Source organism: Sapajus apella, unplaced genomic scaffold, assembly GCF_009761245.1.
Source record: "Sapajus apella isolate SASKATOON/1434 unplaced genomic scaffold, GSC_monkey_1.0 scaffold26, whole genome shotgun sequence".
Classification (NCBI taxonomy): Eukaryota; Metazoa; Chordata; class Mammalia; order Primates; family Cebidae; genus Sapajus; species Sapajus apella.
Genome location: NW_022436966.1, coordinates 18074553 through 18095193, shown reverse-complemented (window position 1 = coordinate 18095193; position 20641 = coordinate 18074553). Strand labels below are relative to the sequence as shown.

The 20641-nt window shown below is 40.3% G+C and overlaps 1 protein-coding gene and 2 long non-coding RNA genes across 7 annotated transcripts in view; 2 read left to right on the top strand and 1 right to left on the bottom strand.

Moving 5' to 3' along the window:
- The window catches only part of RTN4 (reticulon 4), an 80301-nt gene extending 65722 nt beyond the window's left edge, over positions 1-14579 (bottom strand). For 4 of the 5 annotated variants that reach the window (XM_032292113.1, XM_032292114.1, XM_032292116.1 and 1 more), the window contains exon 1: positions 12800-14579. In XM_032292113.1, the coding sequence (XP_032148004.1) occupies positions 12800-13355 (556 nt within the window). In that variant the 5' untranslated portion in view covers positions 13356-14579. Of the gene's footprint in view, positions 1-12134; positions 12250-12799 lie in introns of those variants that run through there. The other variant, XM_032292115.1, reaches the window with a different exon arrangement.
- Positions 1-20641, top strand: part of LOC116560624 — a 158433-nt gene that overhangs the window by 13427 nt on the left and 124365 nt on the right. The gene's annotated exons all lie outside the window — the stretch shown is intronic.
- LOC116560625 overlaps positions 1-20641 on the top strand; it is a 28891-nt gene that overhangs the window by 4641 nt on the left and 3609 nt on the right. The gene's annotated exons all lie outside the window — the stretch shown is intronic.

The window sequence follows — 20641 nt, the reverse complement described above, 5'->3', positions numbered from 1 at the left end:
TATCCTCAAATGTTTAAAATTTAAACTACAGAATTCTAAATAATCCATGAATCAAAGAAAATACCTTGAGGAAAATTAAAGAATATTCTCAATCAAATGATAATGAAAATGTGTGGGATGCAGCTAAGGTAATGCTTAGAGAGAAACATACAGTTTCTAAATCCTTTTAGAAAAAAGGCTTAAAATCCAAGTATAAAGCTTCGGCTTTAAAAGAGCAAGTTAAATCCAAACAAGTAAAAGAAAGTAAGTAGTATAGAGTAGAAACTAATGATAAAAAACAGACCAAAAAAATATATATATATCAATGAAACAAAAAGTTGCTTCCTGAAAAGATCAACAGAATTGATAATCGCCTAAAAAAATAGAGAGAGACAAGAGACTGAGAGACAGAGAGGAAGCAAGTATTGAAAATAAAAGAGGGACTATTACTGTAGATCCTAAAAACATAATATTATGCACAAATTTATGGCAATAAATTAATTAGACAACTGAGTAAATTCTTTGATGTCTACTTATCAAAATGAAATAGACAAGTTTCTTTATACTCAGTCATCAAGATGAAACAGATGCATTCCTTAAAAGACACAAATTACCAAAACTGACACAAGCAGAAATCAAAAATCAGAATAGCTCTATGTGACTATACTTGTAATTTAAAACCTCCAAGAAGAAAACTTCAAGCACAGATGGAGCACATCATTAGTGAATTCTATAAAATATCTAATGAATAATACTAACCTTACACACACTCTTTCAGCATATTAAGGTGTTGAGGATTCACTCAGGATGGTGGGCAAAATGTTCAGGGAAATATTAGGGAGAGTTGTAAGATTACAGTCCCAAACCTTTTGGAATGGGTCAGGCTGAAGGCAGCCAGTTTTTACCTTAGAACATTAGGTCATAGGGGGAAGAGGGATAACAGAAACTTCCCCAGTTAAGTCTGTTTACCCCACATTCCTTTGTCTCTACTCCAATTACTTGTTTATTCATATAAACTTTGTGAGGGATGGTCCTCTCAGGGGGAAGTTGAAGAGGGATATTATCCGTGTTTGTTCTGGACCCCAGAACAAAAACCTTTTAACATTTGTAAAACCACTCTTTTACGATGTTAATTATCCAACAAGCATGTTGACTTAGAACCTCTGTCATTACAGCTATACTGAATAAATGTAAATGCCAGCAATAACAGCTAGTAAGGGGTTAGGTAGCTGCAATCGCCCTCTGGAAGCAGCTGACGACCTTCCTAGCCCACTCCATCACTGTACTCTGGTGTGTGAGTGTATTTTATACATCAGTCACTGAATCAGGGCTCACTTGCAGGAGAGACTCTCGCAGGTGGTGATCAACGTCTCATAAAGGAAAAACAAACACTTCCCAAAAATTTTTATAGATTCATGCATTAATACCAAAACCAGAAAAGGATATTAGAAGAAAATTAAAATTAATTTATCTAACAATATTCCTCATAACCACACATGCAAAAATTCTTCAATAAAATGGTAGTTGATTGAATCCTGTAACTCATAAAAAGTATAATCATAACCAAATGGGGTGTAATTCCAGGAAGATGAAGTTGGTTCAACAATCAAAATCAAACAATAGGCAGGGCTCATGCCTTTAATTCCAGCACTTTGGGAGGCTGAGGTGTGCAGATCACTTGAGGACAGGAGTTTGAGGCCAGCCTGGTTAACATGGTAAGACTCTGTCTCTACTAAAAATACAAAAATTACCCAGGTGTGGTGGCATGCACCTGTAGTCACACCTACTTGGGAGGCTGAGGCACAAGAAACCCTTAAAACCAGGAGACAGAGGTTGCAGTGAGCCAAGATCGTGAGACTGCACTCTAGCCTTACTCTTACTTGGTAACAGAGTAAGACTCTGTTTAAAAAAAAAAAAAAAAAATCAAATAATGAAATTCACTGTAGTAACAACAGACAAAGAAAAACTACACAATCATCTCAACAGATGCCAAAAACTTATCTGACAAAATTCAAAACCTGTTATCCTAAAAATTATCAGCTAACTAGGAACAGAACAAAACTTTCTCAACCTGTCAGGATATCTGGGGAAAATATGCAGCTAACATCACAATTAAAGGTGAAAGACTAATCCATTCAATCAAGATTCTGCGTAAAACAAGCAATCTACCAGCCTTCTCATAAAGATCTGAAGAGAAAAGTAAAACTATCTTAACTTACAGACAACAGGGCTGTGTAGTTGGAAAATCCTGAGCATTCAAAATAAAATAACCCTACCTAAGCTAGTAGTGAATTTAGCAAGGATGCAGGATACACAAAACTTAACTGTATTTCCTTTCATATAGTAGCAACAAATGGAAAATGGAAAAAATTCTAAATATCATTTACTATAACAAAAAAAATAAAATATCTAGGCATAAATTTAACAAAATGCACAAAATTGCTATGCTGAAAAACACTGCTGATAAAAATTAAAAATGATCTAAACAACAGAGATAACATGTTCATGGGTTGAAAGACATAATATTGTTGACTGCCAGGAAACAGTTCTCTGAGTATCTTGTGTTTTTACACATCTTGCCTTTGTTCCTATCTTTTAAAAATGTTTGTATTGTGAACAGTCTTGGAAAACAGTTTCTTCTTCAGCAACGAACAGCCATGCTTATTATGTAACACTAACGATTAATTTCCCTAAGCTTAAGATTTCTGTCCTATAATACAACCTGCTACAGGTGCAGATCTCACTCAGCCATTTCAGTGTTGCTCCACATGAAATAGGGCTGAGGGAACTGGCACAAGAAAATGCTAATATTCTGGCTACTGTCATTGCTGTGAGTAATAAGGTCCTTTGCCTCTGACTCAGGCATCCTGTATCCTCTTCCAGCATCCATGAAACTATGACAGGCTAACTTGTTTGTTACCTTTGAAGTAGGGTAGAATCTCAAACCCTAAGATGTCACTTATCCCCCTATTAATCTATAGACTCAATGCAATCCCAATCAAATTCATAGCAGGCATTTTTGTAGAAATGAACAAGCTGATTCTGAAATGTATGCAGAAATACTAGGGACCTAGAAGACCCAAAACAATTTTGAAAAAGGAGATCAAACTTTCAGTCAGACTACTTAATTTTATGACTTGCTATAAAGCTACAATAATCAAGTATTGGTAGAAGGATAGACAAATCAATAGAATGAAACAGATGTAAATAGACACACTTCGTATAGTCAATTTTTTTTTTCCCAAAGGCATTAAAGCAATTCAATAGAAAGAGAAAAATATTTTCAAAAAACTCTGCTGGAAAAACTGGATATTATATGTATGGAAAAAACACATAAATCTGGATCTGTGGAAACTCATACCATAGACAAAAACTAACTCAAAATGAGTCAAGACAAACACTAAAACTATCAAGCTTCTAGAAGAAAATAAAGTGTCTTCACAATCCTGGAAGTTAGACATCACAAAGAAAGCACTATCCATGAAAGAAAAATTATGACTTCTCCAACATTAAAAATGTATACTCACCAAAAGAAACAATTCATAAAGTTATTAGGCAAGCTATAGACTAGGAGAATATATTCACAACACATGTATCAGACCAAAGATTTGTATCCATAATATATAGAGAGAGAACCCTTACAAACACGTAGGAATAAAAGGGCATATGACCCAATTTAAGAATGGGCAAATTACCTGAACAGACACTTCACAAAAGAAAATATACACATAAAGGACATGTAAAAATTCTCTAATTCATTAGTCACTAAGGAAATCTAAATTAAGACCACAATGAGAAACTACTACATAAGCACTAAAATGGTTAGGATTTAAAAGACTGAGAATATCAAATGTTGGTAAAAATGTAGAGCCACTAGAATTCTCACACATTGCTGGTGGAAGTGGTGGGGGAACAGTTTGGCAACTTCTTATAAAGTTAAATATATAGTTACCCCATGACTCAGCAATTCTACTCTCAGGTATTTACCTAAGAGAAACAAAAATATCTGTACACAAAAATGTCTATATAAGAATGTTCACAGCATTCTTTTGTTCATAATTGCCAAAAACTATAATCCAAATGTCCAACAAGTGAATAAATAAACTGTGGTATATTCTTAGCATACTAATAATAAGCAGTAAAAAGGAACAAATTATTGATACCTAAGTGGAATACCACTCAGCAGTAAAAAGGAACAAATTATTGATACCTGCAGCATCAATGATAAATCTTAAAAGCATCATGTTGAATGCAAGTAGCCAGGCACAAAATGTATGATCCCACTCATGTGATTGATGCTTTGTAATACATAAAACTAATCTATGATGAAAGAAATCAAAACATGGTTGTTTGGGATTGGTGTTGGGGGTAGGAACCAGGGCAAAGAATTGAAGGACTGACTGCTAAAGACCCAAGAGATCGTTCTAGGATGAAAGAAATGTTCTGTATCTTGTCAGGGGTGTGGATTAAACAAATGTATGCTTTTATCAAAATGTAAAACTGTTAAAATCTATGCATTTTACTGCATGTAAATTATATCTTAATAAAAACATTAAAATGAAAAAAGTGTATGGGCATTCTTCAACAAATAAACTGCAGAGAGAAAGAGAGAGACCACAAGCAAGGGAGAACCCATCAATAGATTAAAAGACTAATAAATCAAATTGATCTATTGTAATATGTGAACCTTACTTGAATTCTAACTGTTTAAAAAAAAAAAAAAAAGACAGACCATTTATGACATTCACTAAATAATAGGAAATGTGAGGCTGGGCATGCTGGCTCACACCAGCACTTTGGAAGGCTGAGACAGGTGAATCGCCTGTCAGGAGTTTGAGACCAGCCTGGCCAATATGATGAAATCCCATCTCTACTAAAAATACAAAAATTAACCGGGTATTGTGGTGGGTGCCTGTAATCCCAGCTACTCAGAGGCTGAGGCAAGAGAATCGCTTGAACCCAGGAGGTAGAGGTTGCAATGAGCTGAAATTGTGCCACTGCACTCAGCCTGGGCAACAAGAGCGAAACTCCACCTATAAATAAATAAATAAGAATATTAGCTGGATGCTTGATACTAATTCTACTGTACTGAAGCCATTTTAACCACAGCTTTACCTGAACTCTTTTAGTAGACATTTTTCATAGGCTTACCTATGAAAAATGACTCAAATGTAAATTAAAAGAACAATTTGCTAAACCACATATTAGTTATACTGTGTTAGTAAAGATATAAGGGAAAGGCACCTTAACAGGTTGGTGGGAATAAAGGTTGCAACAATTAACACTTTGGCATTTGATACCAACAGTTTAAATGCAAATAGCCTTTGAAACAGTAATTCTACTTACACAGATTTATCCCACAACATGTATAATGGCATGTATTCCCAAATAAGTGTTCACAGCAATATTATTTGTAAGAGAAAAAACTAAGTATCAACCTAAATAACCATCAACAAGGGACTCATTAAATAAAATGGTATATCCCCAGAGTCCTCTGCAGCTGTTTTTGTGGAAAATAAAGTGAAAAGGATATACATGTATAAATGAATATTTATCCATAGGTTATCTCTAAACAAATACCCAAGAAACTACTAACAGAGGGTGAATCTACAGAAAACAATTCTCGAAAATCTGGGTAACAGGTAGAAAGAGCTATTTTTCTGTATATTCTTGTAGTACTATTTGGAATTTTTACCTTGTATATATAAATAAACGCTTTCATAAGATTTGGGATTTTTATTGAGAGAAAATAAAGTAATTCTAGAATTATACAGAATATGAAGATCAGCATTCGTCTATGACAACTTAATCATTCAACAACTGAGTGCCTATCACATCTAAGGCACTGCAATGCAGATACAATGCATACAGTCCTTTTCCTCGAGGAAAAGGGTAAGAGCACCTTTCCTCATTAAGTATACCATCTGGTGGAGGACAGAAATGAGTAACCATACCTTATCAGGATGTTATGGGAACACATGATGAAAGCAACTTAAAAATCAATAATCATCATTCCAAGAAACATAAAAATCAGCAGCTTAAATATGAAATTATCAACTCCTCCTTTGAAGTTAAAAAAGGATGATGATGGCATTAGTCTGAGACAACCTTAGCATCAGTAAAGCTGGGTCTCATCACTTTGCATACCTGAGTCCTGCACTAGCTATCCACAAAGGTCACATTCACTCAAACACTAACGAGAACTATAGTTTTACCAACACAGTTCCCATCCCTAATGCTGTGATCTTCAGAAGAACCTGATGCCTTTAGAAACAGGAACAAAAAGACTCAAAGAATGTACCTTAAGTATAGTATATCTGCAACATTTACTTTTATTTAATTAGGGGTTTCAAGAAATAGCCATTCAATTGATCCTTTTATCCTGGGCTAGCAAAGTGCCTTAAAAAGGAACCATTTAAATTAAGGCTTTGAATCAGCAGTTACTCAAATAAGTTGCTTTAAGGTATATTTTGAAAATAACTGGTGGGGCACAGTGGCTCACATCTGTAATCTCAACACTTTCAGAGGCCAAGGAGGGAGAACTGCTTGAGCCCAGGAGTTCAAGATCAACCAGGCCAACATAATAAAACCCCATTTTAAAAAAAAATAAAAGACTAGGTGTGGTGGCCCATGCCGGTAATCCCAGCACTTTGGGGGGCCGAGGCGAGTGGATCACCTGAGGTCAGGAGTTCAAGACCAGCCTGGCCAACGTGGTGAAACCCCATCTCTACTAAGAATACAACAATTGACCGGGCGAAGTGGCACACGCATGTGGTTCCAGCTACTGGGGAGGCCTGAGACAGGAGAATTGCTTGAACCTGGGAAGTAGGCGTTGCAGTGAGCTGAGATCACGCCACTGCACTCCAGCTTGGGCAACAGAGCAAGACTCCATCTAAAATAAAATAAAATAAAAATAAATTTAGGCTGGGCGTGGTGGCTCATGCCTGTAAACCCAGCACTTTGGGAGGCTGAGGCGGGAGGCCTGCTTGAGCTCAGGAGTTTGAGACCATTCTGGGCAACATAATAAAACCCTGTCTCCACAAAAAATACAAAAATTAAATAAAATTTAAAAAATAGCCAGCATGGTATTATGCACCTATAGTCCCAGCTACTTGGAGGGCTGAAGGGGGAAGACTGCTTAAGCCAAGGAGGTCAAGGCTACAGTGAGCCATAATCATGCCACTGCACACTCCAGCCTGGGCAACAGATTAAGACTCTGTCTCAAAGAAGGGGGGAAAAAAAAAAACCACCTCCCAGGCATGGTGGCTCACGCCTGTAATCCCAGCACTTTGGGAGGCTCAGGCAGGAAAATCGCTTCAGGATCCAAGTTTGAGACCAGTCTGGGCAAAAGAGAGACCATCGTTTTGTTTTTTAAATTAAAAAAAAAAAAAAACTACACATAAAACAAAACCAATTAATGGGCAATAGGTCACATGCTCCTTTTCAGAAATGTTTTTATAATATGGCAAATCCTTTAAGTCTACAATAATACAGCACTAAAATAGTATGTTTTCTAAACACTATTCCACGCAGTTATTTATCAGTGGTTCCACATATATTCATCCCTTCATTTTGAAAAGGGTTTGAGAGAGTTTGCAAATTACCAAAAAAAAAAAAAAGGACCACAAATTTGACACCAAGCTGCCTAGGAACCAACTGAAGCATATCCATAAGGAACATACTACTTATTCCCAACTTCTGAATATAAGAAATGGCTTAACAGAAATTACTCAGAATGACAAAAATGAAAGTGGGGAATGGGCAGGGCATGACTTTGTTTTTAGAAGCTCCTACTTCCTGGGAACGTGGACTTTATATTAAGAACAGATACCTAACATTTAAGCCATACGTCACTCAATATCTTAAAATTTCTAATACATGCTCCTATGCCAGTAGAAATGATCACATAATAAATGGCTTTAAAATAGTAAAAACTAGTAATTTTTAAGCCCCAAGTCATAATCTATATTTATGAGCAATATTCAATTTTATACAAATTTTCACGGCAATTAACAATTTTGGCAGTCTCTGAAACTGATTTAATAAGCACTAATATTCTTTTGTCTTTACATTCATGGTTTCCAAGTCCTACCAATTCTTCTTTGATATAGCCTCTTTGTAACCTAACTATAAAAGCGGAGATTCACAGCCAATTAAAGAATGCTTCTTATACTCTTATATTCCATTTTCACTGAATGAACAAATAATGAACTAGTTCAGGCCCTACTCACCTCTCTCAGAACTACTGTAATAGCTTTCTAAATAGTTCATCTGTTTTTCCTTCCCACCTATCTTGAATATTATCACCAATTTTCTAACACTGCTTTCACAGTGCCTTGCCTCAGTGCCTCAGTTCAATAACCTTCAATGGCTGGCTTCCCAAAGCCTAAAGCTTTAATTTGAGAGGGGGTGAAAAATAATAAATAACTTTAGAAATAATAAAAACATTTTTGGTTTCATAATACAAGTTACCAAAAGGAAGGGCAACTGGATGCCAGAGCATGGATTAAAGCGGGATGATAAAATCTAAATTTCTTAATTTGGCATTCAATATCCTTCAGAATCCAGATCTACATATTTTCAGTCTTAATTACCCCTGGTTTAGAACACGTCCACAGACCAGCTTGAAGTCACCCTTATATGTTTACACTGCTCTCAAATCAATTTCTAGCCAGAGTTTCCTGTGCACATCCTCAAAGCCTAACTTAAACAACCACTAACCCAAGTGTTTTTCCATGAAAAATGGCCCTCAAGTGAGAGCTTTTTAGTCTCACTTCAGTTACTGCATTGCGATGGAGATGCTCTGGGCACAACAGCAGGTGGCTCACGCCTGTAATCCCAGCACTTTGGGAGGCCGAGGCGGGTGGATCACGAGGTCAAGAGATCAAGACCATCCTGGTCAACATGGTGAAACCCCGTCTCTACTAAAAATACAAAAAATTAGCTGGGCATGGTGGCGTGTGCCTGTAATCCCAGCTACTCAGGAGGCTGAGGCAGGAGAATTGCCTGAACCCAGGAGGCGGAGGTTGCAGTGAGCCAGGATCGCGCCATTGCACTCCAGCCTGGGTAACAAGAGCGAAACTCCGTCTCAAAAACAAACAAACAAAAAAAAAACAGCAAACAGTAAAACTATAACTTATTAACAGATGAAAATCAGGGCTTACTCAAAAATAACGTAAACAGCAATGTTAAAGAGACAAGTGTCAGTGATTTAGAAACCCTCTTCCAGGTAGGCTAGTCTATGCTTCTAACCCTGCTTCGCACATTTCTCACCTTTTTCTCACCTCAGTCCTCTCAGTGGCCCTGAATCTACAAAACTTATTTTAGTTCCAAAATCAAAATATAATCATTTAATAAGCATATTTCTATTTTTTAAAAAAGCTAAATATTTTTACCATTGCCTGTTAGAGATCCCCAGTGATTTGGGTGGGTGAGCCCAACTCTCCAGTCTCCTACTAGTTTTTCTCACTAGTCTTACTAGATTCTCAGGCACACAAAGAGTTCATTTCTGCCTCAGGGTTTTGCCCTCAAGTTGCTTGGAAATTTTTATCTCTGTAGCTCAAATCTCTCCTTTTAAGTCTTTCCTAGTGTCACCTCATCTAAAAAAAACCCTCATACATCCCCATCATTCTTTTTTTCCTTATGCTGTTTATTTTCCTCAAACACCACTATTCTGAGTTCTTCATATGTTTATTATCTGTACTCTCCCAATGGGGAGCACATGTGTCTTGCTTATTGCTATACCCTCAAAACTTAGAACAGATCCTATCTCTTGGTAGGTAATCAATAATGGGTTGAATTAATGAACAAACTCTTGAATGCATTAAGAAATCCAGGCACACTGAAAATGGTTAACTGTTCCCGACCATAAGCATGATGTTCTTACACTTACTGAAAAAAAAACTACAGTTTCCCAATAGGTATCATCAATACAGAATTAGGGAACTCTGTAAAGATAAGGTCCCTGAACAGGCAATATTCTTTCCCCTTTGCCTTCCAACCTTAGCATTTCAACACTCAAGATTCCAAGAGAATGCTGTCACCCCCTGAATCCGTAATATTCAAAGACAGAACTATTCTCTTAGTTCCCATACCAATACAAGATTAGTATGCTTTTGTGAATCATCAAACTTCCTGTGGCCAGGCGCAGTGGCTCACACCTATAATCCCAACACTTTGAGGAGACCGAGGCAGGCGGATTGCCAGAGGTCAGGAGTTGAGACCAGCCTGGCCAACATGGTAAACTCCCGTCTCCACTAAAAATACAAAAATTAGCCGGGCATGGTGGCAGGTGCCTGTAATCCCAACTACGTGGGAAGCTAAGGCAAGAGAATCACTTGAACCTGGGAGGTGGAGGTTGCAGTGAGACAAGATCAAGCCAATGCACTCCAGCCTGGGTGACAGAAGCAAGACTCTATCTCAAAAAAAAAAAAAAAAACTGTTTAAAAACTTATTTTGTATTTTTCTCTCTTGCCTCAGTTTTGATCAAGTGTGTCTTTTTCACAAAGAAAATGGAAAGACTGAGTTAATCTTCATCTTCTAAGACCTTTAATATGGCAATTAGTGTTTTGAGTAGTATGGGGGTGGGGAGTATGTCAATATCAAATATTACTCAAAAGCATCACAATTGGCTTATTTTCCCCATTGTGGAGAATTGAATTGAGGGAAAAAAAATCAGACTGATTTTCTTTTAAGAAATGGACCACCTCTAACATCCTACAAGGCTATGAAGATTTCTAAGCAGGCAGTTACACTACCTGATTCTTGACCTTTATACATAAAGGTCCTACTGCTAGTGGGAAGCTTTCTTTCCCTGAAGTAGCAAGAACTTATGAATGCATCTAATAATATGCATTCTCAATCTCTAAAAAATGTGATTTTTTTTCCCTTCCAAAATAATCTCCCAAGATGAAAACAGCAATAAAACAATATGCCTAATATTAATAATATACAATCAGGGACTTATGTGACTGAAAGAACCTGAAAACTATTTTACAGACCATACATGCAGTCACGCGTCACTGAACAGTGGGGACAGGATCTGAGAAACGTATCGTTAGGCAATTCTGTCACTGTGCAAACATCGTGGTATGCTTACACAAACCTAGATAGTAGAACCTACTACACACCTAGGCTATATGATATAACCAATTGCTCCTAGGCTACTAACCTATACAGGATGTTACTGGAAGCAATTGTAACACGACAGTATTTGTTTATCTAAACATATCTAAAATACACTGGTACAAAGGATTAAAAGATGGCACACGTGTACAGGGCACTGACCATGAATAGAACTTGCCATCCTGGAAGCTGCTCTGGATGTGTGAGTAATGAGTGAATGTGAAGGCCTAGGCCACTATCATACAGTACGGTAGAACTTACACTGTACAGTTAGGCTACATTAAATGTATCTTTAACTATATTTCTTCAATAATAAATTAATCTTAGCTTACTGTAGCTTTTCTCTTTTATAAACTTTTTGGCTCTTTTTAAATAACATTTAACTTAAAAAACAACATATTTTACAGCTATAGAAAAAAATTTTATCTTCTTATTCTGTAAGTTTTCTATTCTTTTTCTCTTTTTAAACTTTTGTTAAAAACTAAGACACAAACACAACAGCCTAAGCCTATACAGGGTCAGGATCAAGACATCGCTAGGCTACAGGAATTTTTCAGCTCCATTACAACCTTAACAGGACCACCCTTGTATATGCGGTCTGCCCTCGACCTAAACGTTATGCAGCACATGACTGTATTTTGGTTCTGTAACCTAAAACGTATCACTTCTAAAAAACAGTATTTCTAATCAATATATATGAAAATGTCTGTCTCAAAACACTTCTCTATGTCTCATGGTAAATCTGCCACGAGTTCAACTAGCCAATTCCCCGCAAAGAATCCACAGGTTTTCTCTTCTTTAGGAATGTCAACCATTTTGCCTTTTATTTTTCCGTAAAATTCAGTTATGATGCACTAAGAGGCTGGGCCAAGTCTACACTAACAGCAATTCCTCCGACCCTGCAGCTGAAACCCTGGCAGACCTACGCCCCCTCGCACACAATGCCCAGATCTCCTCTCCTTGGCTCGGTTTAGCTGGCGGGGAGCAGTCCACATCACACCCCGGCGAGCTGGGCGGTGGCAGGACTTAACCAGAACTCTCTTCTTCCCATTTTTCCACGCACCACACCACTGGAGGCGCTCTCCCTTCACTGCGGTTGGGTCAATGTGGACGTTTTTCACTCGGCCAGCTTCCCACAAGCACAAGAGGAGGGGGAGGGGAAGCGCAAAGGGGCCACCCACGCCAGGCAGGAGGTGAGGAGGGAGCCCGGAGCAGAATGCAGGCCAACAGACCCGCAGCGAAACTGCACCTTTCCCGAAGGAGGAACCCACACGGGTAGACAAAAGCGCCTCCTAAAAAGATCTGGGTGCCAAGGCCTTTCCATCCTCACCTCGAAGCCCAGCCAACCCAGTAAATCCACAACCCTGGTTCTCCGGTAGACAACCGGCTCCTACTACGGGTGGGTGCCTAACTTCGAGAATCGACACAATGGGCACCCCAGAAGGTAGAACTGGGAACCAGATGCGGTGCACGTGCTCCCCGAAACCAAGACAGACAATAAGAACAAGCCTGGGCTGCCGGGACAGCCCCACCCTTCTCCCCGAGCCTCCCACCAGGCGGGGCGCCATCGCCCCGAAGTCCGCAGACAAAGCCCCCTCGGGGCGGAGAGGAGGGCCCAGCCCAAAGCATCTGGGGCTGCACACAAAAGAGGGAGGGGCGCGAGGGGCGGCGCGAAACGGGAGGGCGAGGCACTCACCTACGGAGCCCGAGGAGCCCCTACGCTTGGGCGCGGCCGGAGTGGAGGGGGGCGCGGCGGGGGCCGGGGCGGGCGGGGTCCACACGGGCTCGGCCTGAGGGCTCACGCTGGCCGGGGGAGGAGGGGGAGGCCGGGCCGGAGGCTCGTCGTCCTCAGGGAGCTTGGAGGGCGAGACTGCGGCAGCAGACGGTGGGGATGGCGCGGGCACCGTCGACGACACCGGGCTCGCGTCCCAAGACTGCTGCCGCTCCGGGGCGGCGGGGGGCGCGGCCGGCAGGGGTCCCCGGGGCGCGGGCGGCACGAAGTCATTTCCGAAGTCCATCAGGGGTGCGCCGGCGGCAGGGGCTGTGGGCACCGGGGCCGCGGACAGCCCGGCGGCGGGCTTCCTCTCCAGCACTTCCAGCTCCTCCAGGTCTTCGTCCTCGTCCTCCTCTTCCTCCTCCTCCTCTTCCTCCTCTTCCTCGGGCTCCCTCACGAACTGGTACTTGAACGCGGGCTGCGGCCGGGGCGGGCTGTCCGAGGACGAGACCAGAGGCGACTGGTCCAGGTCTTCCATGGCTGGCGGGTGGAGATGATGCTGCAGGTGCTGCCGCCGCCGCCGGGGCCGCGTCTCAGAGCCGCGGGAGGTTGTGGGGGTTGGGGAGAACTGAGAAGGGCTGGGTCGACCGAGCCGAGGGACCTGCTGTGGTGACGGCTCCCGGAACAATGAGACTGCTCCTCTAGCCTCCGCTCCGGTGATGCGCCACCCGCCCCGTCCCCAGTTGCCGCCGCCGCCCAGACTAGCTGGGAGAGAAGCCAGCGGACTCTCCGCCCAGTTTGGCGTGACTCACTCTCCCTAGCAGGGAGGGCAGGGACTGGCGCGGGAGGGAGAAAGCCAATCGGCTACAGGATAGAGAAGATAGATGACCAGCCGGGCCAACGGAAAGGGAAGGAGATGAAAGTGGGTGGGGATTACGGCACTTCCTCTCTCTTACCGGCTGGGATTGCGTTCGATGGGCGGGGCTGGGAGCTGGGAGCTCCACCCCCCACTTTGGTTAACAGTGAGTTGGGGTGGGGTGTTGGCCTTGCCGGCAGCTGGGGGTCCGTCTGTCTTTGGAGCACTGGGACAGAGGGCGGGCTGCTGTCTGGGAGGGGTCGGCGAGGTTCCTGGCCCGCCACCGGAAGGGCGTTATCCTGGGGCACTGAGGGTGGAAACTTTCCTCCCGGGAAAGGAAAAAAACCGACTGGGGAGAGATATTAACTGCACTGTGAAGTGGGCCCTAAGGATTTTTGAAGATTTTTGCTATACAAGATTCTGTTTTCACTTAAAGTTCCAAACCACATCACCACTACCGCCATCCTAAAATAAGAAAAAAAATTGTTTTTTGACAGTTAGGCTCAGTCTAAACTGCAGGCTCTGGAATTGGTAGGCGAAACAGCTGTGCTGAATTAACTGGGGATCTGGGGCCGACCATTTGAAAGTCTACTCTTCTTCCAAAGAGGGTTTGGGACCCTCCCTGCCTGCTGCGGACTCTTAGATGGTAGGAGAGTGAGTCACCCAAAGAGGGGGGCGGGGGAGAAAGGAAAGTGGAAATACAAAGATGCCTTGGAAAGCTAATTTGGTTCACATTACATTTCAGTCACCTGAGGTTCATGAGTCAACATTTCAGATGATTCAGGCTTTCTGGGAGTCAGGAAGCCCAGTACTCATTGGTTTGATATGCAGGAATACGCATGACCCCCATTCCACTTTTTCTGAGACAGGAGAGTTTAAAGAAAGTAGTTGCAGAACATGTAAGAATCAGGATCCTGGGCCGGGCGCGGTGGCTCCCGCCTGTAATCCAGCACTTTGGGAGGCCGAGGTAGGGGCGGATCACGAGGTCAGGAGTTCGAGACCAGCCTGACCAACATGGTGAAACCCTGTCTCTACTAAAAATAGAAAAATTAGCTGGGTGCCGTGGCGCGTGCCTGTAATCCCAGTTACTTAGGAGGATGGGGCAGAAGAATCGCTTGAACCCAGGAAGCGAAGGTTGTAGTGACTGAGATCATACCATTGCATTCCAGCACTCCAGCCTGGGCGACAGAGCAAGACTCCGTCTCAAAAAAAAAAAAAAAAAAAAAAAATCAGGATCCTTTTGTCTTTCTGATTTACGTTTCAAAAATATTCTCTGCATGCCTACTCTGGAAGTCCTGGAGAGAAGAGGATACCTTGCTTTCAAGTTGCTCAAAGTCTAAATCAGTCCGTAGCCACAGGTAGCCAGTGACTAAGGTATCTGCCTTAATCTACTGATTGAACACTCAGAATGTATGTAGTTAGACTGAAATTAGATGTGCTGTAAGTGTAAAATGAGCACTGGATTTCAAGAATTAGTACCCCCAAAATGTAAATATCTCACCTTTTATATTAACTTAATGTTGAAATTGATATTTTGAATACATTGGGATAAGTATAATATTACTAAATTAATTTCACTTGTTCTTTCTACAGCAGCTTCTGGAGTATTTTAAATACATAATGTTAATTAATAATTATTAATAATTTTAAAATGTTGATTGCCATGGGGAATCACTGGTTATTTCAGCAAATTCTTAGCTCCAACTAATTTACATTACTATAAGCTAATTTGGGTATCGGAAAAGTAGGAGTTGGAAGGAGGGATAAATAGGTGGAACACAGAAGATTTTGGGGGCAGTGAAACTGTTCTATATTATCCTTTAATGGTGGAAACATTACGCATTTGACAAAACCCATAGGGCTATACAACAGAAAGAGTAAACCCTAATGTAGGCTATTGACTTTAGTTAATTATATATCAGTATCAATTCATCAGTTGTAACAAATGTACCACCTCAGTGCAATATATTAAGAATAGAGGAAACTGTGGTTGGGGGCAGGAGTGGGAGTGTATGGGAACTCTGTACTTCCTGTTCATTTTTTCTGTAAACCTAAAACTGCTCTAAGAAATAAAGTTTATGAACCTTAAAAAAAGGCAAAGAATAATAAAGATTTCCTGATAATGTTACTTGATTAATTATCAACAATAGGTTCAAGACCTATCACATCAATTCCACAGATAACTGACTTTATGTGTACAAAATGTTTGTGACTTGCTTTAAGTTTGGTTTTATTTTTTGGAGGGGTTGGGAAGAGCAGGAAGAGAGACATATCGATGTAGAATTTTGGGGTGGGAGGTTAATACCAAATGAATTTAAACAAAACAATTTTCTACAATGATGACTACAAGAGACATATTTGAAGTGTTTGTCAAATATTTATCAAAATTTATCAAAAATGCATGATTTTCATCCAACTTCATACACATACAAAAATACACTAACAATATTTTATGTTTCAGCCTTTTTTGTTGTCCCAGTTTAGCTATCAGCAGTTCAGTCTTCCCTGTATGCATTTCCCACTGTGACTGATCTGAAATTCCTTAATGATAAGTGTCACAGGGCTTTCATATAAGTCTAATATAAACAGGGCTTATGTTATTTGTAAGTTGCTTATATGATATTTCTGCATTCATATATCCCTGTACCTAAAATTGTCTCAGGAGAGTATCTTTAATCAAAGTTTCACAAAAGAATAATTATAAAAATTAGTAGATTTATAATTTTAATAGTAAATAGCAGTTAATATTGATGCAATAATATAAGCACTATCCTCTGGTGCAGAATAAAAATTTATTAATCTCAGTGACTTCTAAAAAAATAAGTGTTTGATAGATAGATGAGTAAAGAGTTTGCCCAGCGTTCATAGGATGATTAACAAAGCAAAAAGAATGCTGCTGCTCTACCACAATTAAAAGTAAAGCTACTTATACATTATTGTAACTGATATGTATAGATATAAATATCACTGTCACTAACAAAATTCTGGTGGACATATGAACCAGTTAAAGGAATAATGCACATTACAGATCTTAATAATAGTTTTAAAATAATTATTCAATGATTTATATTTGAAAATAGCTTATTGGCTGGGCATGATGGCTCACACCTGTAATCCCAGCACTTTGTGCAGCTGAGGCGGGTGGATCACTTGAGGTTGGAGTTTGAGACCAGCCTAGCCAACATGGTGAAACCCCATCCTACTAAAAATACCAAAACTAGCTGGGCATTGTGGTGCATGCATGTAACCCCAGCTACTCAGGAGGCTGAGGCAGGAGAATTGCTTGAACCTGGGAGGCGGAGATTGCAGTGAGCTGAGATCGCACCATTTTACTCCAGCCTGGGTGACAAGAGCCAAACTCCATCTCAAAAAAAAAAAAAAAAAAAGAAAAGAAAATACCTTATCAGAAGTAGAAGATTAAAGTTTTCAGATACCACTGGTTAGTAGCTGTTCTCTCTGAGAACATTATAAGAGATCCAGGCTGGTAGAATCATAGAATCTTAGGGTTGGGAGAACTTTGGGAGGTCAGCTGGACCAATCTCCCTTCCATGATCATGGTCTCACTTACAAGCAAAAGCTAAATAATGTGTACACATGGACATAGAGTTTGGAATGATAGACAATGGAGACTCAGAAGAGTGAGGGGCAGGAGTGGGGTGTTAAGAAATTCCTTATGGGTACAATGTACATTATTAGGATGATGGATACACTAAAAGGGTGACTTCACTACAATACAATACATACATACAACAAAATTACACTGTCAAACCCTGTAAATTTATATAAATAAAAAATTTTAATAGTTAAAAAAAAAAAAGAAATTCTTAAGAGTACCAAAATGACGTTCAGTCTTTTTTAAATAGAAGTGGTGCTCTTGAACACAGGCAAGTCATTTTCCATAGGTGAAAAAGCTGTGGTTGACTGCTCTTGAAACAGGTGTGTCTGTAACCCACCTCTCGTCTTTATTCTCTTGCTGAACCATACCTTTTGTGCTTTTCCTTTATACTTTATTCATTCATAAGAGAAATATTTGTTGGGTATACATTCTACACCAGGCCCTGCTCAAGACTTTGAAGAATATAGCACTAAGCCAAACAGACACAAATGTGCTTGCATGTTTTCAGTAAGACACCTATTACTCAGAAATCACCCATTCCATTTCTATAGTATTATGCCTTATTTATAGAATGCTAAATTGACACCTAAGTTGGTATTTGTAAAATAAGTTAGTTATACTTGCATTAGGTATGCCCCTCAAAAGAGTTAAAAGGCATAGCATGGGTATATTCTTGTCTACATATAGCAGGATGTGAACTCCAGACTGGGTTCAGTAAGAGAAGAAAAATGAGAGGTGGATTATAGACAAACCTGTTTCAATAGCAGTCAACCACAGCTTTTTCACTTCTGAAAATTACTTGCCTGTGTTCAGAAGCACCACTGAATGACATTCGACCTTTCTATTTAAAAAAGACTGAAACATCATTTTGACACTCTTAAGTGAAAAATTAACAGCTTGCTAAATTGTTGTCCCTACCATTTTGTTGGGATTTTAGATTTTATGAAACGTGCCTTTTTGTGACATGCAGTTCGTGGTTCTGTTCAACGTCTTAACTTATATTAAATCCATTCTGTAATAAGAATAGAAATATAAATGTAAGGTCAACTTCTTCAGCCATGCTAGTTAAGCACTGATAGTTAGTGTTGGACCTAAAATTAAAACGTTAAGTCCTAAAAAGAAATCACATAATAAGCAAGTGAAAGTCATAATTAAAATTGAACCTAATCTTTCTCCTTTAACTGTTTTAAGTCCTCTGCATTATTAGAGATTAGGCTATTTGAATATGCATTGTTTCCCTGGAGAAATTTATTTTGATCTAGCAGAAAAATTACTTCAGATCTAAGAAAGCTAATTTTGATCTAGCAGTACAAAACCAAGCAGAAGACATCCTATGCTGTCTTAGACAAATAAAAATGTGTCCTCGTATGAAAAAAGAACTATAGAAAAGAGTCCACAAAATTAAACTCATTCTAATATATAACTTTTTTTAATACCTAAAGGTTGAAGTGTAAGTTCTGTTATTTCATCTTCAATGGAGATAGATAGAAACCAAGTGGTCACTGTCTTTTTTTTTTTTTTTTTTTGAGACGGAGTTTCACTCTTGTTACCCAGGCTGGAGTGCAATGGCGCGATCTCGGCTCACCGCAAACTCCGCCTCCTGGGTTCAGGCAATTCTCCTGCCTCAGCCTCCTGAGTAGCTGGGATTACAGGCACGCGCCACCATGCCCAGCTAATTTTTTGTAATTTTAGTAGAGACGGGGTTTCAACATGTTGACCAGGATGGTCTTGATCTCTTGACCTCATGATCCACCTGCCTCGGCCTCCCAAAGTGCTGGAATTACAGGCGTGAGCCACCACGCCCGGCCGGTCACTGTCTTTAAACATCATTCATTGATTCAACTAAAACCTATTGACCATCTAGGGTCTTCTGATAAGTAATAGATAAAACACATTTCCTAATGTCAAAGAATGTAAAGTCTAGTTTATATAAGAATGTATATCTATAAATATGTATATATAGAGATCTATACATATATGTACATATATGTATATGATATAGGTTTATGTATCTATACATACATGTATGTGTCTGTGTGTGTGTATATATGTCTGTACACACACAGTAGTTCCACTTAATCTATGCTTTCACTTTCCAAGGTCTTAGTTACCCTCAGTCAGCTGCAGTTCAAAAATATTAAAATGAAAATTCCACAAATAAACAAAAGTTTTAAACTGTGTGCTGTTCTGAGTAGCATGATGAAATCTCAAGCGGTCCGCTTCAGTCCCTCAAGGGAGGTGAATCATCCCTTTGTCTAGCGATCACACTGTCTATGCTCCCTGCCCTCCCCTCGTGATAGTCACTTAGCAGCCATCTCTGGGATCAGATGGGCTGTCATGGTATCACAGTGCTGCATTCAGGTAAACCTTGTTTTACGTAATAGTAGTGCCAAAGCGTGAAGGTAGAGATGCTGACAATTTGGATATGCCAAAGAGAAGTCATACGAAAAGGTAAGCCGGGTGTGGTGGCTCATATCTGTAATTCTAGCACTTTGAGAGGCAGGAAATGAGCAAATCGCTTGAGATCAGGAGTTCAGGACCAGCCTGGGCAACACGGCAAAACCTGGTTTCTACAAAAAATACAAAAATTAGCTGGGTGTGATGGCATGGGCCTGTAGTTACAGCTACTTGGAAGACTAAGTTGGGAGGATGGCTTGAGCCTGGGGGGGTGTTGAGGCTACAGTGAGCCCTGATCACACCACTGTACTCCCACCTGGGTGAAAGAGTAAGACCCTGTCTCTAAAATAAAGTAAATGCAAGGGTGAAAGTTTGTCTTAGATATGTATGTATAAGAAAAAACAGACTATATACATAGGGTTCAGTAATAGCCACGATTTCAGGCATCTGGGGGTCTTGAAATGTATCCCCCAAAATAAGGAGGGCTACTTTATACCTCTGTGTGTGGGGGGAAAGAGAGAGAGAGAGACATATTCCAGCAGGATTTGGAATAAAGCCTCATAAAAGTTGATACTGGATCTTTTAAGATAGAAAAAAAAAGGCGTTTAAAGAAGAGGGAATAACATCTACAGAGGCAGGGTGAAATGAAACTTCGATAAAGATTCAAGACACAGAGAGAGAGATCCAAGATGGCTGATCATTAGCAGCTCGGGATTGTAGCTCCCAGTGAAAGCGCAGAAAATGAGAGGACGCCACATTTTCAGATGAATTTTTGTTGCTCACGCACCAGGAGATTCCCAGCAGAGGAGCCCCACAGGTCGCCAGCCCGACTCTTGTGGCCAGTGAGGCAGTTTTGCCACTGCCTTGGTGCGGCGGTTCTTGGTGCAGAGTCAGAAAAGCACCATCAATCATAATGCCGCTGTTTGGGCCGGCGCAGTGAGTTGCTCAGATTTTA